Source organism: Salmo trutta, chromosome 28, assembly GCF_901001165.1.
Source record: "Salmo trutta chromosome 28, fSalTru1.1, whole genome shotgun sequence".
In the NCBI taxonomy this organism is placed as follows: domain Eukaryota; kingdom Metazoa; phylum Chordata; class Actinopteri; order Salmoniformes; family Salmonidae; genus Salmo; species Salmo trutta.
In genome coordinates this window covers 5358107-5378550 of record NC_042984.1, presented here as the reverse complement: position 1 = coordinate 5378550, position 20444 = coordinate 5358107, and the positions used below count along the sequence as shown (strand labels likewise).

Below are 20444 nucleotides of genomic sequence, written 5' to 3'. Positions count from 1 at the left end.
CTCACACTTCGCTAGGCTCAGACGTTCTTGTGCCTCAAGGCTACTCCTGGAGCCGCAGCAGTACTGCTGGTTTTTGTCCCAGCTAAGTTCTACACCTTGATCGGATGAATCCGGTGTCTCCCCCCGCTGAACTGAATCCAGTGTCTCCCCCCGCTGAACTGAATCCAGTGTCTCCCCCCGCTGAACTGAATCCAGTGTCTCCCCCCGTTGAACTGAATCCAGTGTCTCCCCCCGCTGAACTGAATCCGGTGTCTCCCCCCGCTGAACTGAATCCGGTGTCTCCCCCCGCTGAACTGAATCCGGTGTCTCCCCCCGCTGAACTGAATCCGGTGTCTCCCCCCGCTGAACTGAATCCGGTGTCTCCCCCCGCTGAACTGAATCCAGTGTCTCCCCCCCGCTGAACTGAATCCAGTGTCTCACCCCGTTGAACTGAATCCAGTGTCTCACCCCGCTGAACTGAATCCAGTGTCTCACCCCGCTGAACTGAATCCAGTGTCTCACCCTGCTGAACTGAATCCAGTGTCTCACCCCGCTGAACTGAATCCAGTGTCTCACCCCGCTGAACTGAATACAGTGTCTCCCCCCCGCTGAACTGAATCCAGTGTCTCACCCCGCTGAACTGAATCCAGTGTCTCACTGCTGAACTGAATCCTCCAAATCTACCACTATACTGCCTCCCAGCCTACTACATGGAACATGGTTTGTCCCACACTCATAGTTAAGAACTAAAAAAGGTATAGCAGTGGTACTGTACCATCAGTTGATCAGTCATCTCAACAGTCTTGTCCTGAGTGTGGAGCTCGTTGAGAGCCTGCTGAGCTCGGCTGCTGCTGCCTACAGCGGAGGCCTGCTGGAAGTTAGTCTGGATGGCATCCATCAGAAACATCAACATCTCTAGAACCACCGCCGCCGTGGAGGAGCCAGACTGGAGAGAGAGAGAGGGGGAGGGAAGTCAACATCAGCCAATGATGATGGCTCAGTTGGTAGAGCATGGTGTTTGCAACGCCAGGGTTGTGGGTTCGATTCCCTACAGGGGACCAGTACAAAAAAAAATAAAAAAAATACATGAAATGAAATGTATGCATTCACTACTGTAAGTCGCTCTGGATAAGAGCGTCTGCTAAATGACTAAATGTAAAAATGTCATAATATTGTCATACACGTCTCATAACAAATACTGATCTTAAAATGTCACTGAATGTCAAGACGAGTATAATTTAGCATGTATTGGAAACCGTTATACCTAGTCCTCCCACAGTGTATACCCGATACTCATTTCTTTACACAGAAGTGACTGTTTTGACTGAAAGCTTAGCACAACTCTGACGTCAGAGTGCAGAGACGTTCTGATCCAGTAGAAACTCCTCACCACTTGGGCCAGCAGCTCCTCCTGGCATCCCTCGATGTTCTTACAGACGCTGCTCTTCTTGGGACGGTCCTCGTCGCCAGGCTTGCCCTCACAGATAGTCACCTGTGACGTGAACAATGTTTTTTTTAGAATGACTTGTACAACTCCCAGCCCTCTAGACGTTGTATATTGTATGTTTTTTTTTCTCTCTTCATGTCATGTAAGGAGTTTTAATTTGCCTGATATCCAAAGAGCGGAAAGGTTAACACGGGCGTAATTTTTATGACACAAGGCAAATTTCGGAGAAAATAGACAAACGCTATCTTATGTTAATCTGTCGTTCTGCCCTTGAACAAGGCAGTTTAACTCACTGTTCCCCAGATGCCGAAGACGTGTATGTTGATTATGGCAGCAGCCCCCCCCCCACCCCCTCTGATTCAGAGGAGTTGGGTTAAAAAGCGGAAGACAAATTTCAGTTAAACAACTGACTCGGTATCCACCTTTTTCCCTTATCTTACCTTGCCCTTGTCGCTAGAGCCCAGGCTGCTCTGGTGACGGATGACACTCTCAGGCATCCTCAGTTCACTCTGGAAGGCTGACGACTCCTTCATGGTGGAGCTGATCCCACTGCTGGGGCTGCGCTTCACCAGGGCCTGAGGACGATCACAGGTTAGTTAGAGGAGATACTAGACCGTCTAAAACACACACACACACACACACATACACACGCATTCAAGACCACAGTTATGCACACGATCACACACACACACACACGCACGCACGCACGCACACAAGACCACAGTTATGCACACAATCACACACACCTATGCTAATACGTCAGTTAAAATACAGACAGGCAAGGCATGCAGATAGTACTACGATCAATATAAATCTGTCTAGATGAATTAGTTGAATGAATTCGATCAATATAAATCTGTCTAGATGAATTACTTGAATAGAATTCTGTTTAAGTTGAATCATGTCAGCCAGTTAATTCTGAGATGTTTAAGTTGTACTACTTGATAAACAGACACAAAAAAAACAAAAAAAAACAGAGATCGTGAATGGATTCCCTAAGGTAATATTTTGAGGTTTATCTTTAATAGCCAGATCCCAAGCTAACTGTGGTAGTGATATGGTTATGAGGATAATTAAATGGATGGATGGTATAAGTGATATAGCAAGCCAAAAGTTACCGCAGTGGTTCTCTTCCCATGGTGACCTGAGGTATTCGGTCTCACCTGACAGGTACCGTCCTCCTTGGCCCCGCAGTCACAGAAGAAAGAGCCGTATTTGGCATAGGAGATCTCATGGTCTTTGTGACAGACCTTGGCGCACACTGTACACACACCTACCCCGTCCAGCATCTTACACGTGTGACAGTGGTACCTAGAGAGAGACAGAGACAGAGAGAGACAGAGAGAGCGAGACAGAGAGAGCGAGACAGAGAGAGCGAGACAGAGAGAGCGAGACAGAGAGAGCGAGACAGAGAGAGCGAGACAGAGAGAGCGAGACAGAGAGCGAGACAGAGAGAGCGAGACAGAGAGACAGAGAGAGCGAGACAGAGAGAGCGAGACAGAGAGAGCGAGACAGAGAGACAGAGAGACAGAGGTTGACTTATAATAGGTGTACTAGAGACATCTCAATAACCCTGTCCTTTGTCCTTTCTCCTGAAGTGTACATTCATATAGAACACCACCTCCTAGAAATGTAAAAGCATTGGAATAGGTTGGTGGTGGTGGTGGGGGGGGGGGGGGGGGGGGGGTTGGAGTATGTTTGCAATCCCACCAGATTTCTTACACGAGGCATTACCTGCACACTTTGGCAGAAAGTACAGGTTATTGGAACAGCGTGAAGGAATGGTATTGATCACATAAAGGGGGATGGAGGTGGCTTATTTTACCAATGCTGGTTCATGAACTCCTTCTGGGTGATGGTGAAGGTACACAGCTTATTGCACTGGGAGTCTTCATCCTATGACACAGAGAGAAATTAGTTTGGTTTTTCCCCCATTATTAACAGATATGGTATTCCCTCTCCATTACACTCAGTTTCACCCTACTGAACACAACTCTGCTTTTCCCCCCCCCCCTCTCAATGAATCTCTTCCTCGCACCCTCCTCCTCAAAACGCATAGGAGAAGAAAGTCCGAGGAGAAGGAGCTTGGACCTTCTCCTATAACACGGTTGAGGAAGAGGCAAGAAGATCGGCTGGGAGGAATCACAGAAAGACACGGTGTGGGAAATCCTTTCTGAAATCCCAGTGTCTCTAATAGTGAGACAGCTGACGTGAAGATCAAGTGGTTCCTTACGGAGTCCTCTAGCCTTCTCTTAATCTATTCCACACTATATAAAGTACCTATCTATCTCTATATATTTCTATCTATTCCACACTATATAAAGTACCTATCTATCTCTATATATTTCTATCTATTCCACACTATATAAAGTACCTACCTATCTCTATATATTTCTATCTATTCCACACTATATAAAGTACCTACCTATCTCTATATATTTCTATCTATTCCACACTATATAAAGTACCTACCTATCTCTATATATTTCTATCTCTTCTACACTATATAAAGTACATATTTCTATAGGTTCTTTATATAGTGTAGAATAGATAGAAATATATAGATAGGTACTTTATATAGTGTGGAGGACTCTGTACGGACCTAATCTATATATTTCTATCTATTCCACACTATATAAAGAACCTATCTATGTCTATATATTTCTATCTAAACATGATGGAGGAAGGTCCGTACAGAGTCCTCAGCCTGTGAGTCATCGTCCTCCACAGCCAACTCGTCCACCCAGTCTGAGTCCACCTCGACAGCTTTCTCCTCTCCATCAACCAGCAGCACGGAGGAGCCCTGGCCACTGCTCTGTCTCAGGGCGTTCATCACATCAGCCAGGTAGGAGATGATATGGCAGGAGCACTCTAGTATGCTGGCATGCTGAGGGGAACACAGAGTGAGAGAGAGGTGACAGGGCAGTTCAGAATATAACACTTTTTTTTTTTCTTGATTGAATTACATTTTTTTTTTTTTACATTTTAGTCATTTAGCAGACACTCTTATCCAGAGCGACTTACAGTAGTGAATGCATACATATATATGAAATATATATATTTCATACATATAATAATATGTGTATGTATGTGTGGCTCAACTGTAGCTCAGTTGGTAGAGCATGGTGTGTGCAACGCCAGGGTTGTGGGTTCGATTCCCACGGGGGGCCAGTACAAAAAAAAAATGTGTGTGTGCATATATATATATATATATATATATATATACACACACACATACATACATACATACATACACACACACACACACATACACACATACCATGCTGGCGTTGCAAACACCATGCTCTACCAACTGAGCCACAGGGAAGACCATTACTACTTACTTTGCCCTGGGACACGTTTGCGCTCACTTTCTCCACAACGTTTTTCTGGGTCAGGTACTTTTTGCTGTAGAAAATAAAACAGATGTATATATTTCTATTGAATCTAACTGCATATTTTAACACATCAACTATCATACAAGATCTAGTTAAGACTTTACCAATAATATTTCACATCACCAGCTCTACACATCAGGAACAAAAACATGTCTTACCATCTGGTCAGCCAGTCGATGGCAGCACGGTGCAGCTGCAGATGCCCCGCCCCCTGACCGGCGCTGGCTAGGGTCGCCATGATCACCATGAGTTCCGGGAAGCCAGCGCCGTCCCCATTGGCCAGCATATCTGTTGCCATGGGGATGAGGGTGGAGAGCAGGACGGTGCACACGCCCTCGCCCACCTGGCTGTTGTCCCTAACAATGTGCGTGGTGAGCACCTGGAGAAAATATTACAAAAAAAAGAGTTCCAACATAATCAGTTTGGTCGACAGGTGTTAATTATTGACGATATATCCACGTAAAGTATCCACAAGGATATTTTGACTTTCGATACTGATACCAGGTTTGGTATCAGGATACCATCACGTTACTTAACACCAAAACAATACCACAGCAAACGAAATAAAAAGCCTATTAGCCAAAGTCACAGAATGGTCCTTAAATCGACAGATCTGTAGAGATCAATATCATTACATTTAGAATGGATGCATTAAATTAATCAATTATACAATTACACAAATCAATTTGACTGTTTTTTTTTTACTAACTACATAACATATTGGTAATAATTTATTTGAATGGTAAATCTCTATTGATAAACTGGGTAAATCTAGATGTAGCCGAGGTCTATTCACAATACAGGTGAATTCATATTCACATAGGAGTGTGTGAATGAATTGAGTTATTGAGCTCGTTTTTTGCCTGATTTCATGGAGCTACAGACGAAAAACAATCTGCGTCCCTTCCATTTGATACTTATTTTATTGTACTGATCAACAACATTTGCAAATAAAGAAGCAATCTGTTCTTTTATAAAAAAGTGTGCCTGTCTCTTTAAGACCCATGACGTCACACACACTTAGAAGCTGGAGCTAAGACGATCTTGACTGGGACAGACGAGACAAAATGGATCAATAAAGTCGTTGGAGCAGCTTTGAAAATCAGCAATATTTTGCCCTATGTTTTTGCATATTATCACAAACTAGGCACTAAGTCCGTGAACTGACGTTAGCTTCAACTGTAAGCTAGCAAAGAAAGTTAGCCTACAAAGCTGGAAGCTTCCGGTATCTTCTTGCATTGTAACATGTTCTATCCTGTATGGACAGTTATACATGCTGTGTCGAATTATTAAAGTTTGTTAACTTTTGTGCATCTTAATACGCAGCTCAGACTGAGTTTATTTTTTATTTAACCTTTATTTAACTAGGCAAGTCAATTAAGAACAAATTCTTATTTACACTGACGGCCTACAATGGCCAAACCCAGACGACGCTGTGCCAATTGGACTCCCAATCACGGCCGGTTGGGATACAGCCTGGATTCGAACCAGGGTGTCTGTAGTGACACCTCAAGCACTGAGGTACAGTGCCTTAGGCCGCTGCGCCACTCAGGAGCATCGTCGGCTACGTTGATCTACAGACTTGATCCTCTCTCAATCAGTAGACGACGTGAGACATTTGACAGAAGTACCGAAAGTAATACAAAAATTCTAGTACTGAAATGTTTTATCCATGTTGTCGTATCTAAGTTTTGGTATACCGTGCAACAATAAGGGTACAAACATACTAGAAAAAACACAAAGAGATATAAAAAAGTAACTGCCAAGATAAAGGAAACACCAACATATAGTGTGTTAATAGGGCATTGTGGGTCATCACGAACCAGAACAGCTTCAACGCACCTCGGCATAGATTCTACAAGTGTCTGGAACTCTATTGGAGGGATACGACACCATTCTTCCATGAGAAACTCCATCATTTGGTGTTTTGTTGATTGTGGTGGAAACCGCCGTCTCAGGCGCCACTCCACAATCTCCCATAAGTGTTCAATTGGGTTGAGATCTGGTGACTGAGACGTCCATGGCATATATGTAAGTCGCTCTGGATAAGAGCGTCTGCTAAATGACGTAAATGTAATGTAAATATGGTTTACATCGTTTTCATGGCTCATCAAACCATTCAGTGACCACTCGAGCCATGTGGATGGGGGGCATCGACATGGTACCCAAAATAATGGCCTGTCCAGCATTTCCATACCTGTCCCTAAGCATGATGGGATGTTAATTGCTTAATTAACTCAGGAACCACACCTGGTGTGGAAGCACCTGCTTTCAATATACTTTGTATCCCTCATGTACTCAAGTGTTTCCTTGATTTTGGCAGCTTTCTGTAGTTGAGACTGTTTAATTGACCAGTCTTGAGAACCGTGCTTTCGTGCTGACACACACACACACACACCTGTAGCAGCGCCCTGTTCTCCTGCACCGTCTCCAGATGCTCCGAGTCCTTGGGTGGCGTGGCCGTCATGCGGGTGAGCCACGACTGCAGCCTGGACGGCTCCACACACGCCAGCTGGGCCAGGGAGCCACACAGACACAAAAGGCTGGGGTTGGGACTCTTCTCCGCTGAGGTGGAATAAGTAAGGAGAGGTTTAGGATATGAAAGAGATGGTAAAACTGAAACGCTCATGGAAGGAACTTGAGAAACTACAGTAAAAAAAAGGATTGACGTCAAGTCTCTAGTTGGTCAGTATGGACAACACTTTGGTCTGAGAGCCATAACTGGTTTGTGATGGGGAAACAAGAGGAGTGAGGGTAAACTTACTGAGCTGGAACAGTTTGGTGAAGAATTTCAGCACCCGGTTGCAGAATTTAGCAGAAAGGTTTTCATTGGCTGTAGCCATCATGATCTGAACCAGTTCTCCGCTGAGACACAAAACAAGACAGAATGTTAAGAGACCAACGCCAGCACGTCCAATAGGCTATGGGAAGATAAATACCAAAATTATAGAATTACTCCCGTCTATACAGAAATAAAAGAAAAATTATCAAAATTACTACACCACAGAGCATGATTTAGTTTAATGGCTAACAGTCGAGAAGTGAGCATTTTGGGCAGCGTACAAATATTAAATAGCTGATTGTTGAGGTGAGCGTTTTGGGCAGCGTACAAATATTAAATAGCTGATTGTTGAGGTGAGCGTTTTGGGCAGCGTACAAATATTAAATAGCTGATTGTTGAGGTGAGCGTTTTAGGCAGCGTACAAATATTAAATAGCTGATTGTTGAGGTGAGCGTTTTGGGCAGCGTACAAATATTAAATAGCTGATTGTTAAGGTGAGCGTTTTGGGCAGCGTACAAATATTAAATAGCTGATTGTTGAGGTGAGCGTTTTGGGCAGCGTACAAATATTAAATAGCTGATTGTTGAGGTGAGCGTTTTAGGCAGCGTACAAATATTAAATAGCTGATTGTTGAGGTGAGCGTTTTGGGCAGCGTACAAATATTAAATAGCTGATTGTTAAGGTGAGCGTTTTGGGCAGCGTACAAATATTAAATAGCTGATTGTTGAGGTGAGCGTTTTAGGCAGCGTACAAATATTAAATAGCTGATTGTTGAGGTGAGCGTTTTGGGCAGCGTACAAATATTAAATAGCTGATTGTTAAGGTGAGCGTTTTGGGCAGCGTACAAATATTAAATAGCTGATTGTTGAGGTGAGCGTTTTGGGCAGCGTACAAATATTAAATAGCTGATTGTTAAGGTGAGCGTTTTGGGCAGCGTACAAATATTAAATAGCTGATTGTTGAGGTGAGCGTTTTAGGCAGCGTACAAATATTAAATAGCTGATTGTTGAGGTGAGCATTTTGGGCAGCGTACAAATATTAAATAGCTGATTGTTGAGGTGAGCGTTTTGGGCAGCGTACAAATATTAAATAGCTGATTGTTAAGGTGAGCGTTTTGGGCAGCGTACAAATATTAAATAGCTGATTGTTGAGGTGAGCGTTTTAGGCAGCGTACAAATATTAAATAGCTGATTGTTGAGGTGAGCATTTTGGGCAGCGTACAAATATTAAATAGCTGATTGTTGAGGTGAGCGTTTTGGGCAGCGTACAAATATTAAATAGCTGATTGTTGAGGTGCGGCTTTCAATGAAACACATCTAAAAAGTCCTAGGCCTATCGCAAAATACAATCGCTGGGAAAAACACAAGACAAAAAGAAACAACTCTAATCTGTCTTTAGTTATAAAAATTCTCTCAAACTCCCAACTTGACAAACATTAGGCCTAAAGCCTCCTCTATTGGGCACTAGAGCAGCGCTCCTATCCTCAGTGAGGGTGCATATTCACTGTCTTTATCAATGGGTGAGTCAGTGTCAATGGAAAGTTGTTTTTACGACCATCTCATTTCCTCCTCCAGGCTAGACGGACGTCATATCGGGGCGGCAGCGTGGCCTAGTGGTTAGAGTGTTGGGCCAGTAACCGAAAGGTTGCAAGTTCGAACCCCCGAGCTGACAAGGTACAAATCTGTCATTCTGCCCCTGAACAAGGCAGTTAACCCACTGTTCCCCGGCCGTCATTGTAAATAAGAATTTGTTCTTAATTAACTGACTTGCCTAGTTAAATAAAGGTTAAAAAAATATTGCAGCCGACAATGAGTCTCACCTTTTCTTACACCTAGATTAGATGGAGGTTTTTATTGATGTCAGTACCAGCAGAGTCATTTAGGATTCTACCAATATGTCTCCAGTCATGTAAAGTGTCGTAGAAATGCGTTTATGTGTTTATAAAAAAAAACACCTTCTCTTTAAAAAAAATGTTAGCCGTTACAAACAGGGAAAGAGGGGGGATACCTTTGTTGTACAACTGAATGTATTCAACTGAAATGTGTCTTCCGCATTTAAACCCCACTCCTCTGAATCAGAGAGGTGCGGGGGGTGGTGGGGGCTGCCATAATCGACATCCACATCTTCGGCGCCCGGGGAACAGTGGGTTAAACTGCCTTGTTCAGGGGCAGAACGACAGATTTTTACCTTGTCAGCTCGGGGATTCGATCTTGCAACCTTCCGGTTACTGGCCCAAAGCTCTAACCACTAGGCTACCTGCAAGTTAGTTATATTATAATCCTAATTTATGACTAACCAATCTACTCATCACATTAGGAAAAGCAGGCTATTTTGCATTAGTCTGTAAATGCCATGATAAAAGCATGATTTACATGCAGGGATTTTTTTGCGCTTCCCCAAACTTGAAACTCACGAGCCGCCTATGAGAGAGACTGTAGTAAACGGCAACACGGCTTAGTCCGCGGTCGTGAACGGCAACACGGCTTAATCCGCGGTCGTTAACGGCAACGCGGCTTAGTCCGCGGTCGTGTGGTGGGGGAAAACATACCACACCCCTGTGGGAATTGAACCCACGACCTTGTTGTTTGGTAGGAGCATAGCTTTAACCAACTGAGCCACACCAAAAACCACAGACATACCTGAAGGAGAAGAAGTCTTCCATGGCCTTGCATACTTGGCTGCTCTCCAGCTGTCTCTCCAGATACTGCAGACACTCCTCCAACACAGACTCATCCAGACCACTAAGACAAAACAAACACATTTAACAAATTACAGGTGTCCATCTCTTTGAATAGGTCTCAAAACAACTTTTCACTCTATGTAACTGTTTTTCTTAGCCAAAATACTCAAGCCCTGTCAAGTTGATTAGGGGGATCATTGATGGAAAGCAATCGTCCAATTCATTTCTGCTCTTGTGTGTGGGGGGGGGGGGGGGTCATTAAAGTTGACTCAACTCCAGTCTCAGCCTAACTGCTCGGGTCAAAGTTCAAGTCTCACCTGTTGGGGTCTGAGTGGTTGGCGATGATGTTGTAGCATCCTGTGACCAGTCTCTGGTAGACGTGGGCCAGGAAGGTGTCTGACTCCGCAGGGCCCAGAATACGCTCCAGAGAAGTAGAGCAGATCTCAGCTACGCTCTCTGTACTGCTCTCCAAGAGGAGGGGGAGCAGGGCATGGACCACCTGGGGAGGGTTCAACTCCTCAGTCCTGGATGGGGGGGGGGGGGGGGGGGGGGGGGGGGCAGAGAGAGAGAGTTAATGCTGCTCTCCAAGAGGAGGGGGAGCAGGGCAGAGAGAGTTAGAGACAGGGCACGTGAGAAAAAGAAAAAGAGAGCGATTGAGAGAGAGAGAAAGAAACAGCGAGAAAGAGAGAGAGAGAGAAAGAGGGAGAGAGAGTTAATGCTGCTCTCTAGGAGGAGAGGTTCGACCTGGGGAGGGTTCAACTCCTCAGTCCTGGAGAGGGGGTGGGGAGTGAGAGGGACAAACTCTTCAAATACTAACAGCCATGTCTACAATCATTTCCAGTATGGAACTATTTACTGTGGAGCCAGTGCTTACTAGCGCCAGAGAAGTTAGAAACCCAGACACTCAACAGACGCTCACTTCCTGTAACGGCTTTGATGAAAACACAGACCCAAGTCAATGGGAGAATCGCATATTTTATCCACAAGGTATATTAGCTTTGCAATACTGGAAAGTGTTGATGTAATATCGACTGTGTGGAAGTGGCTGCTGCTGGTATTAGAGCACCATTGGGTGTGTGGCTGAGGAGAATAACTTACACAATGAGGTCTCCGGTGAGGCGCACCAGGGAGAGGAGGATGTGTTTGAGAGAGGAGGCCAGGGCCAGGGACTGGTTACTGAGCGTGCCCAGATGAGCCGTCTGGATGGCACTGATGTAGCTCTCGGACGGGATGGTGTCGTTGGCAAACGCATTACGCTGAGAGAAGAAGAGACAGGGGAGACAAGTTAGTCGGACACGTCACTATTCTCAAAACGTCTCCTCCGGGGGAACCCAGACGTTTCACAAAAATGTGTTGTATCACTGAGCTAGCACACCTGATTAAACTAATCCAGGGCTAGTTAACAAGTTGAATCAGGTGGGACAGCTATGGTATATATATATACACACACTGCATGGAACAACTGATAGTTCCCCAGGAAAGGTTTGACAAATCAATCAATCAATCATTCAATCAAGTCATTATGCTGAGAGGGGGGGAAACACAGGCTGTATCCCAGTCAGTCATTATGCTGAGAGGGGGGAAACACAGGCTGTATCCCAGTCAGTCATTATGCTGAGAGGGGGGAAACACAGGCTGTATCCCAGTCAGTCATTATGCTGAGGGGGGAAACACAGGCTGTATCCCAGTCAGTCATTATGCTGAGAGGGGGGAAACACAGGCTGTATCCCAGTCAGTCATTATGCTGAGAGGGGGGAAACACAGGCTGTATCCCAGTCAGTCATTATGCTGAGAGGGGGAACACAGGCTGTATCCCAGTCAGTCATTATGCTGAGGGGGGGGGAACACAGGCTGTATCCCAGTCAGTCATTATGCTGAGAGGGGGAACACAGGCTGTATCCCAGTCAGTCATTATGCTGAGGGCGGGAACACAGGCTGTATCCCAGTCAGTCATTATGCTGAGAGGGGGAACACAGGCTGTATCCCAGTCAGTCCCTATGCTGAGAGGGGGGGAACACAGGCTGTATCCCAGTCAGTCATTATGCTGAGAGGGGGGGCACACAGACTGTTACCCAGTCAGTCATTATGCTGAGGGGGGGGGAACACAGACTGTATCCCAGTCAGTCATTATGCTGAGGGGGGGGGCACACAGACTGTATCCCAGTCAGTCATTATGCTGAGGAGGGGGGGAACACAGGCTGTATCCCAGTCAGTCATTATGCTGAGGGGGGGGGCACACAGACTGTATCCCAGTCAGTCATTATGCTGAGGAGGGGGGGAACACAGGCTGTATCCCAGTCAGTCATTATGCTGAGGGGGGGGGCACACAGACTGTATCCCAGTCAGTCATTATGCTGAGGGGGGGAACACAGGCTGTATCCCAGTGGTACACACCCATGATCCGATGTTAGGGAACTCGTTGGTGTGGATATTGTTCCATGTCTCACACAGCGTCTGGACGGCGGACGGCAGGTTCTGCATCACATTCTGACCTGAACAAGTGAAGGGACACACAGTTGTTAAAGTGAGAGGAGGATTGAGGGGGCTCTGCTTGTCTCCGACTGAAAACAGTAGACATTAAAACTAGGTATTGCTGACTAGATTTTGTTGAATATATATGAATTTCTCTAGAACGTGCCCAAACCGTAAGCCCACTAGTACATACCGAGCAGGTTGGCTTTGCAGCGCATGGAGCCTATAGACAGCACTGCAGCGTAGCCCTGAAGTTTAGCCTCTGATAGCTTGTTCTCTCCTTCCTCTGGTAGACTCATCAGAAGGTAGGACCTGAGACATACAATAAAATCAGTCATTTCCCCAATACAAAAACAAGACATTATGTTTCAGGATGCAAAGAACACAATTCTTTTTTTGTGTTTACTGCCAACTAAGCCTGTTATTTGAAGACATAAGTTGTTCTGGCCCGACGGCAGAACACAGTCTCAGTTGTTCTGGCCCGACGGGACAACACAGTCTCAGTTGTTCTGGCCCGACGGCAGAACACAGTCTCAGTTGTTCTGGCCCGACGAGAGAACACAGTCTCAGTTGTTCTGGCCCGACGGGAGAACACAGTCTCAGTTGTTCTGGCCCGACGGGAGAACACAGTCTCAGTTGTTCTGGCCCGACGGGAGAACACAGTCTCAGTTGTTCTGGCCCGACGGGAGAACACAGTCTCAGTTGTTCTGGCCCGACGAGAGAACACAGTCTCAGTTGTTCTGGCCCGACGGGAGAACACAGTCTCAGTTGTTCTGGCCCGACAGGAGAACATAGTCTCAGTTGTTCTGGCCCGACGGCAGAACATACTGTGAGTGAAGTGGTAAAGAGAGGACAACAGTGGATTTCTCTCACCTGGTGAAGGCTGTGTACACATCTATGAGCTGCAGTGTAGCAGGCAGCAGGTTTTTGGTGATCTCTGAGGGTTTGTGAGGGTCTGTCTCTGCCGCCACCTTAGAGAAATGTTCGTCCAGGGACACCTGGACTTTGGAGATGACAGTGTCCAGAGTATAGATGGCCTGTAGGGAGGGGACCTGGTGCAAGGGCAGGATGGAGCTGGGGTCCACACAGGAGAAGGCTGAGATCTATAGAGGAGGAAGGTTACACAGACATGCATGGCTCTGAATGTAATCTATATTAAAATGATTCATCATTTGTAGCAAATCTGTAAATAATAAAACGCTGTTGATTTATTGAGCATTGAACAAACACACACAGTTTCATACATGTTCAAGCACAGACTCAGTCTGTCACACTACGGCTGGGACGATACCAGTATCGCAATATTTTTTTTCCCCATGGCAAACATAAAAACACCTGCTGTGTGTAAAAATAGTGTGATATAGTTTGGAAAATACATGTGACTCTGGATGACTAAAATAATGTTTGTTTTCCTTACATAAAGTTAAATCCGCTTTGTGTTTTGTTTTCTTTGCCACGATACTGGCATCTTCTCGACTCTATACCGCAACCCACCTGTCTAGCGATGTACTCTTCAGCCAGCTCCACGTCGTACTTGACGGTGCTGCACCTGGACGAAGCCACCTCGATCAGAGTCGTTGCTTGGTCTGCCTTCATCCCCTGGGTCACCAGGTGCTCCTGAGATTGACCAGAGAAAACAGAAGAATTAACAGTCAAGAGTTTTTTCATTTCAGTTTAATCCAACAGGTGGTTTATCAATTCACAAGGGATTAGATGGAATCCAAATTGTTGAAATTATATCAAATCTAGTTACAAAACATGAATAGCTACCTATTCTTATATTTATTATGTAAGACAACAGCTTCTAACATAATGAAGTAAAACATGACATCTTGTCTGAGGGGAATGACTGGATAACTGACTGGCTGGCTGGCCGGCCTACTAACTAACTAACTAACTGACTGGCTGGCTGACTGACTGACTGGCTGGCCGACCTACTAACTAACTGACTAACTGGCTGGCTGACCTACTAACTAACTAACTGACTGACTGACTGACTGACTGACTGACTGACTGACTGACTGACTGACTGACTGACTGACTGGCTGGCCGACCTACTAACTAACTGACTGACTGACTGGCTGTCTGACCTACTAACTGACTGACTGGCTGGCTGGCTGACCTACTAACTAACTGACTGACTGTCTGGCTGGCTGACCTACTAACTAACTGGCTGACCTACTAACTAACTGACTGGCTGGCTGGCTGGCCTACTAACTAACTGGCTGGCTGACCTACTAACTAACTAACTAACTGACTGGCTGGCTGGCCGACCTACTAACTAACTGACTGGCTGGCTGGCCGACCTACTAACTAACTGACTGACCGACTGGCTGGCCGACCTACTAACTAACTGACTGACTGACTGACTGACCTACTAACTGACTGGCTGACCTACTAACTGACCTACTAACTGACTGGCTGACCTACTAACTGACTCGCTGACTGACCTACTAACTGACTGACCTACTAACTGACTGACTGACCTACTAACTGACTGGCTGGCTGACCTACTAACTGACTGGCTGGCTGACCTACTAACTGACTGGCTGACTGACCTACTAACTGACTGGCTGACTGACCTACTAACTGACTGACTGACTGACCTACTAACTGACTGACTGACTGACCTACTAACTGACTGGCTGACTGACCTACTAACTGACTGGCTGACTGACCTACTAACTGACTGGCTGACTGACCTACTAACTGACTGGCTGACTGACCTACTAACTGACTGGCTGACTGACCTACTAACTGACTGACTGACTGACTGGCTGGCCTACTAACTGACTGACTGGCTGGCTGACCTACTAACTGACTGACTGGCTGGCTGACCTACTAACTGACTGACTGGCTGGCTGACCTACTAACTGACTGGCTGGCTGGCCTACTAACTGACTGGCTGGCTGGCCTACTAACTGACTGGCTGGCTGACCTACTAACTGACTGGCTGGCTGACCTACTAACTGACTGGCTGGCTGACCTACTAACTGACTGGCTGGCTGACCTACTAACTGACTGGCTGGCTGACCTACTAACTGACTGGCTGGCTGACCTACTAACTGACTGGCTGGCTGACCTACTAACTGACTGGCTGGCTGACCTACTAACTGACTGGCTGGCTGACCTACTAACTGACTGGCTGGCTGACCTACTAACTGACTGACTGGCTGACCTACTAACTGACTGACTGACTGACCTACTAACTGACTGACTGACCTACTAACTGACTGACCTACTAACTAACTGACTGGCTGGCTGGCTGGCCTACTAACTAACTGACTGGCTGGCCTACTAACTAACTGACTGGCTGGCTGGCTGGCCTACTAACTGACTGACTGGCTGGCTGGCTGGCCTACTAACTGACTGACTGGCTGGCTGGCCTACTAACTGACTGACTGGCTGGCTGGCTGGCCTACTAACTGACTGGCTGGCTGGCTGGCCTACTAACTAACTGACTGGCTGGCCGACCTACTAACTAACTGACTAACTGACTGACCTACTAACTGACTAACTGACTGATCTACTAACTGACTAACTGACTGACCTACTAACTGACTAACTGACTGACTGACTGGCTGGCCTACTAACTGACTGACTGACTGGCTGGCCTACTAACTGACTGGCTGGCCTACTAACTGACTGGCTGGCCTACTAACTAACTGACTGGCTGACTGACCTACTAACTGACTGGCTGGCTGACCAACTAACTGACTGGCTGGCTGACTGGCTGGCCTACTAACTAACTGACTGACTGGCTGGCTGACCTACTGGCTGGTCTACTAACTGACTGACTGACTGGCTGGCCTACTAACTGACTGGCTGGCCTACTAACTAACTGACTGACTGACTGACCTACTAACTGACTGGCTGGCTGACCTACTAACTGACTGGCTGACTGACTGGCTGGCCTACTAACTAACTGACTGGCTGGCCTACTAACTAACTGACTGGCTGGCCTACTAACTAACTGACTGGCTGGCCTACTAACTAACTGACTGGCTGGCCTACTAACTAACTGACTGGCTGGCCTACTAACTAACTAACTGGCTGGCTGATCTACTAACTGGCTGGCTGACCTACTAACTAACTAACTTACTGGCTGACCTACTAACTAACTGGCTGGCTGGCTGACCTACTAACTAACTAACTTACTGGCTGACCTACTAACTGACTGGCTGGCTGGCTGACCTACTAACTAACGTACTGACTGGCTGACCTACTAACTAACTTACTGACTGGCTGACCTACTAACTAACTGGCTGGCTGGCTGGCTGACCTACTAACTAACTGGCTGGCTGGCTGGCTGACCTACTAACTAACTGGCTGGCTGGCTGGCTGACCTACTAACTAACTGGCTGGCTGGCTGGCTGACCTACTAACTAACTTACTGACTGGCTGACCTACTAACTGACTGGCTGGCTGACCTACTAACTAACTGGCTGGCTGGCTGACCTACTAACTAACTAACTGGCTGACCTACTAACTGAGGGCCACAGACCTTGATCCAGTTGACATATGTGGGGACTCTGAGTCGTGAGGACCAGCGCAGGGTGTGAAGGATGTCACTCTCGCTGGGTTCTCCTTGGCCATCCTTCAGCTGCTCCATGTAGGCCTTAGAGGGGGGTAGGACCCCCAGGATCCTCCACAGCACCAGGAAGTAGTACTGCAGGGAGCACGCCTCCTGACAACGCAAGAGATATACTGGTGTTAGTTCCAGGATTCTCGTGTGTGTTTTCTAGAACTATAAGTATAACTATACTTGTGAGGACATGGGGAAACAACAGCGTTAGTTCCTCTACAGCTGTGTGTGTGTGTGTTCCTTCCTCACCATAGGTGTGATGGGTTTGTTCTCCTGTCTCCTGGCTGTATCAAACTGTGAGCCGGCAGAAAGCAGGGAGACCAGACAGGCGTAGAGCTCATTATACTTCACCGCTCCGTTGAACAGCTTCTGGAACACCTGGACAAAATAAAAAACACATTCAATTTACTCATCTCCTTCAGGTATAATGCTTCATGACTTGTTATGAGCCTTTATAATGTCCTATTACATTTTTTTTTTTAAAAAAGGTTTAATGGGTTATGTCTCCATATAGATTGTTTTTATTATCCTGGACTAATAAATTCACAGTTTGTGGTTGATTTGATGTGTAGTTTCACCTTGCTGTCGAGTCGGCTTCGGTCCTCCTCTGACGCTTCAGGTGACAGGACGCAGTAGAATTTGGGCTGCACTACTGTGGAATCTAACAGAGGAGAGAACATTAAAAACTGTGTTATAACTCAAATCAGCTACAATGGTTTTGCGTTTCTGCACTCAACTGTTTTGTTGTTATGAACGTGTGTGTGTGTGTGTGTGTGTGTGTGTGTGTGTGTGTGTGTGTGTGTGTGTGTGTAAAAGGGTACCACCATCCTGAAGGAGACAAGTACATCCTTCTTTAATGCTAAAGCTGGGACAATACAACGAAAAGGATCCATACCAACAGAACATAAAACAACAAGTAGCCCTTTACTAGAAGAATGTGAAGTTTGAAATGTAATATGGGCTATCGCTAAAAGGAAAATGAATAGCCACAACATTCGCAGTAGCAATAGAAACACAGGCAGCAGCAGCAGCAGCAATAGAAGCAGCAGCAGCAATAGAAGCAGCAGCAGCAATAGAAGCAGCAGCAGCAATAGAAGCAGCAGTAGCGGTAGTAGCAGTAGCAATAGAAGTAGCAGTAGCAGCAATAGAAGTAGCAGTAGCAGCAGTAGCAATAGAAACAGGGGCAGCAGTGGTAGTAGAAATAGAAGCAGCAGTAGCAATAAAAACACAGGCAGCAGTGGTAGTAGCAGTAGAAGCAGCAGTAGCAATAGAAGTAGCAGTAGCAGCAGTAGCAATAGAAGCAGCAGTAGCAATAGAAGTAGCAGTAGCAGCAATAGAAACAGAGGCAGCAGTGGTAGTAGCAGCAGTAGCGGTAGTAGCAGCAGTAGCGGTAGTAGCAGCAGTAGCGGTAGTAGCAGCAGTAGCAGCAGTAGCAGCAGTAGCAGCAGTAGCAATAGAAGCAGCAGTAGCGGTAGTAGCAGCAGTAGCGGTAGTAGCAGCAGTAGCAATAGAAACACAGGCAGCAGTGGTAGTAGCAATAGAAGCAGCAGTAGCAATAGAAACACAGGCAGCAGTGGTAGTAGCAGTAGAAGCAGCAGCAGCAATAGCAATAGAAGCAGCAGCAGCAATAGAAGCAGCAGTAGCGGTAGTAGCAGTAGCAATAGAAGTAGCAGTAGCAGCAATAGAAGTAGCAGTAGCAGCAGTAGCAATAGAAGTAGCAGTAGCAATAGAAACAGGGGCAGCAGTGGTAGTAGAAATAGAAGCAGCAGTAGCAATAGAAGTAGCAGTAGCAGCAGTAGCAATAGAAGCAGCAGTAGCAATAGAAGTAGCAGTAGCAGCAGTAGCAATAGAAACAGAGGCAGCAGTGGTAGTAGCAGCAGTAGCGGTAGTAGCAGCAGTAGCGGTAGTAGCAGCAGTAGCAATAGAAACACAGGCAGCAGTGGTAGTAGCAATAGAAGCAGCAGTAGCAATAGAAACACAGGCAGCAGTGGTAGTAGCAGTAGAAGCAGCAGTAGCGGTAGTAGCAGCAGTAGCAATAGAAGCAGCAGTAGCGGTAGTAGCAGCAGTAGTAGCGGTAGCAGTAGCGGTAGCAGCAGTAGCAGCAGCAGCAGTAGCAGCAGTAGCAGCAGCAGTAGCAGCAGCAGTAGCAGCAGTAGCAGCAGTAGCAATAGAAGTAGCAATAGAAGTAGCAATAGAAGTAGCAATAGAAGTAGCAATAGAAGTAGCAGTAGCAGCCGTAGCAATAGAAACACAGGCAGCAGTGGTAGTAGCAATAGAAGCAGCAGTAGTAGCAGTAGAAGCAGCAGTAGCAGTAGCAGTAGCAATAGTAGTAGTTAAGTGTAATAAACTCAGCAAAAAAAGAAACGTCCCGTTTTCAGGACCCTGTCTTTCAAAGATAATTGGTAAAACTTCATATAACTTCATTGTAAAGGGTTTAAAACACTGTTTCCCATGCTTGTTCAATGAACCAATAATGAACATGCACCTGTGGAACGGTCGTTAAGACACTAACAGCTTACAGACGGTAGGTAATTAAGGTCACAGTTATGAAAACTTAGTACACTAGAGAGGCCTTTCTACTGACTCTGAAAAACACCAAAAGAAAGATGCCCAGGGTCCCTGCTAATCTGCGTGAACGTGCCTTAGGCATGCTGCAAGGAGGCATGAGGACTGCAGATGTGGCCAGGGCAATAAATTGCAATGTCCGTACTGTGAGACACCTAAGACAGCGCTACAGGGAGACAGGATGGACAGCTGATTGTCCTGGTAGTGGCAGACCACGTGAAACAACACCTGCACAGGATCGGTACATCACACCTGCGGGACAGGTACAGGATGGCAACAACAACTGCCCGAGTTACACCAGGAACGCACAATCCCTCCATCAGTGCTCAGACTGCCCGCAATAGGCTGAGAGAGGCTGGACTGAGGGCTTGTAGGCCTGTTGTAAGGCAGGTCCTCACCAGACATCACCGGCAACAACGTCGCCTATGGGCACAAACCCACTGTCGCTGGACCAGACAGGACTGGCAAAAAGTGCTCTTCACTGACAAGTTGCGGTTTTGTCTCACCAGGGGTGACGGTCAGATTCGCGTTTATCG

At 46.3% G+C, this 20444-nt stretch overlaps 1 protein-coding gene across 1 annotated transcript in view; it reads right to left on the bottom strand.

Moving 5' to 3' along the window:
* The window catches only part of LOC115165305 (E3 ubiquitin-protein ligase UBR4-like), a 125507-nt gene that overhangs the window by 59472 nt on the left and 45591 nt on the right, over positions 1-20444 (bottom strand). The window contains 20 exon segments of the mRNA XM_029718365.1: positions 755-925; positions 1370-1471; positions 1867-2001; positions 2590-2737; positions 3252-3322; positions 4122-4313; positions 4771-4834; positions 4983-5203; positions 7223-7389; positions 7589-7689; positions 10246-10347; positions 10604-10810; positions 11385-11542; positions 12681-12778; positions 12952-13070; positions 13632-13861; positions 14253-14375; positions 17263-17445; positions 17593-17721; positions 17922-18004. Coding sequence (XP_029574225.1) covers positions 755-925; positions 1370-1471; positions 1867-2001; positions 2590-2737; positions 3252-3322; positions 4122-4313; positions 4771-4834; positions 4983-5203; positions 7223-7389; positions 7589-7689; positions 10246-10347; positions 10604-10810; positions 11385-11542; positions 12681-12778; positions 12952-13070; positions 13632-13861; positions 14253-14375; positions 17263-17445; positions 17593-17721; positions 17922-18004 — 2804 coding nt within the window.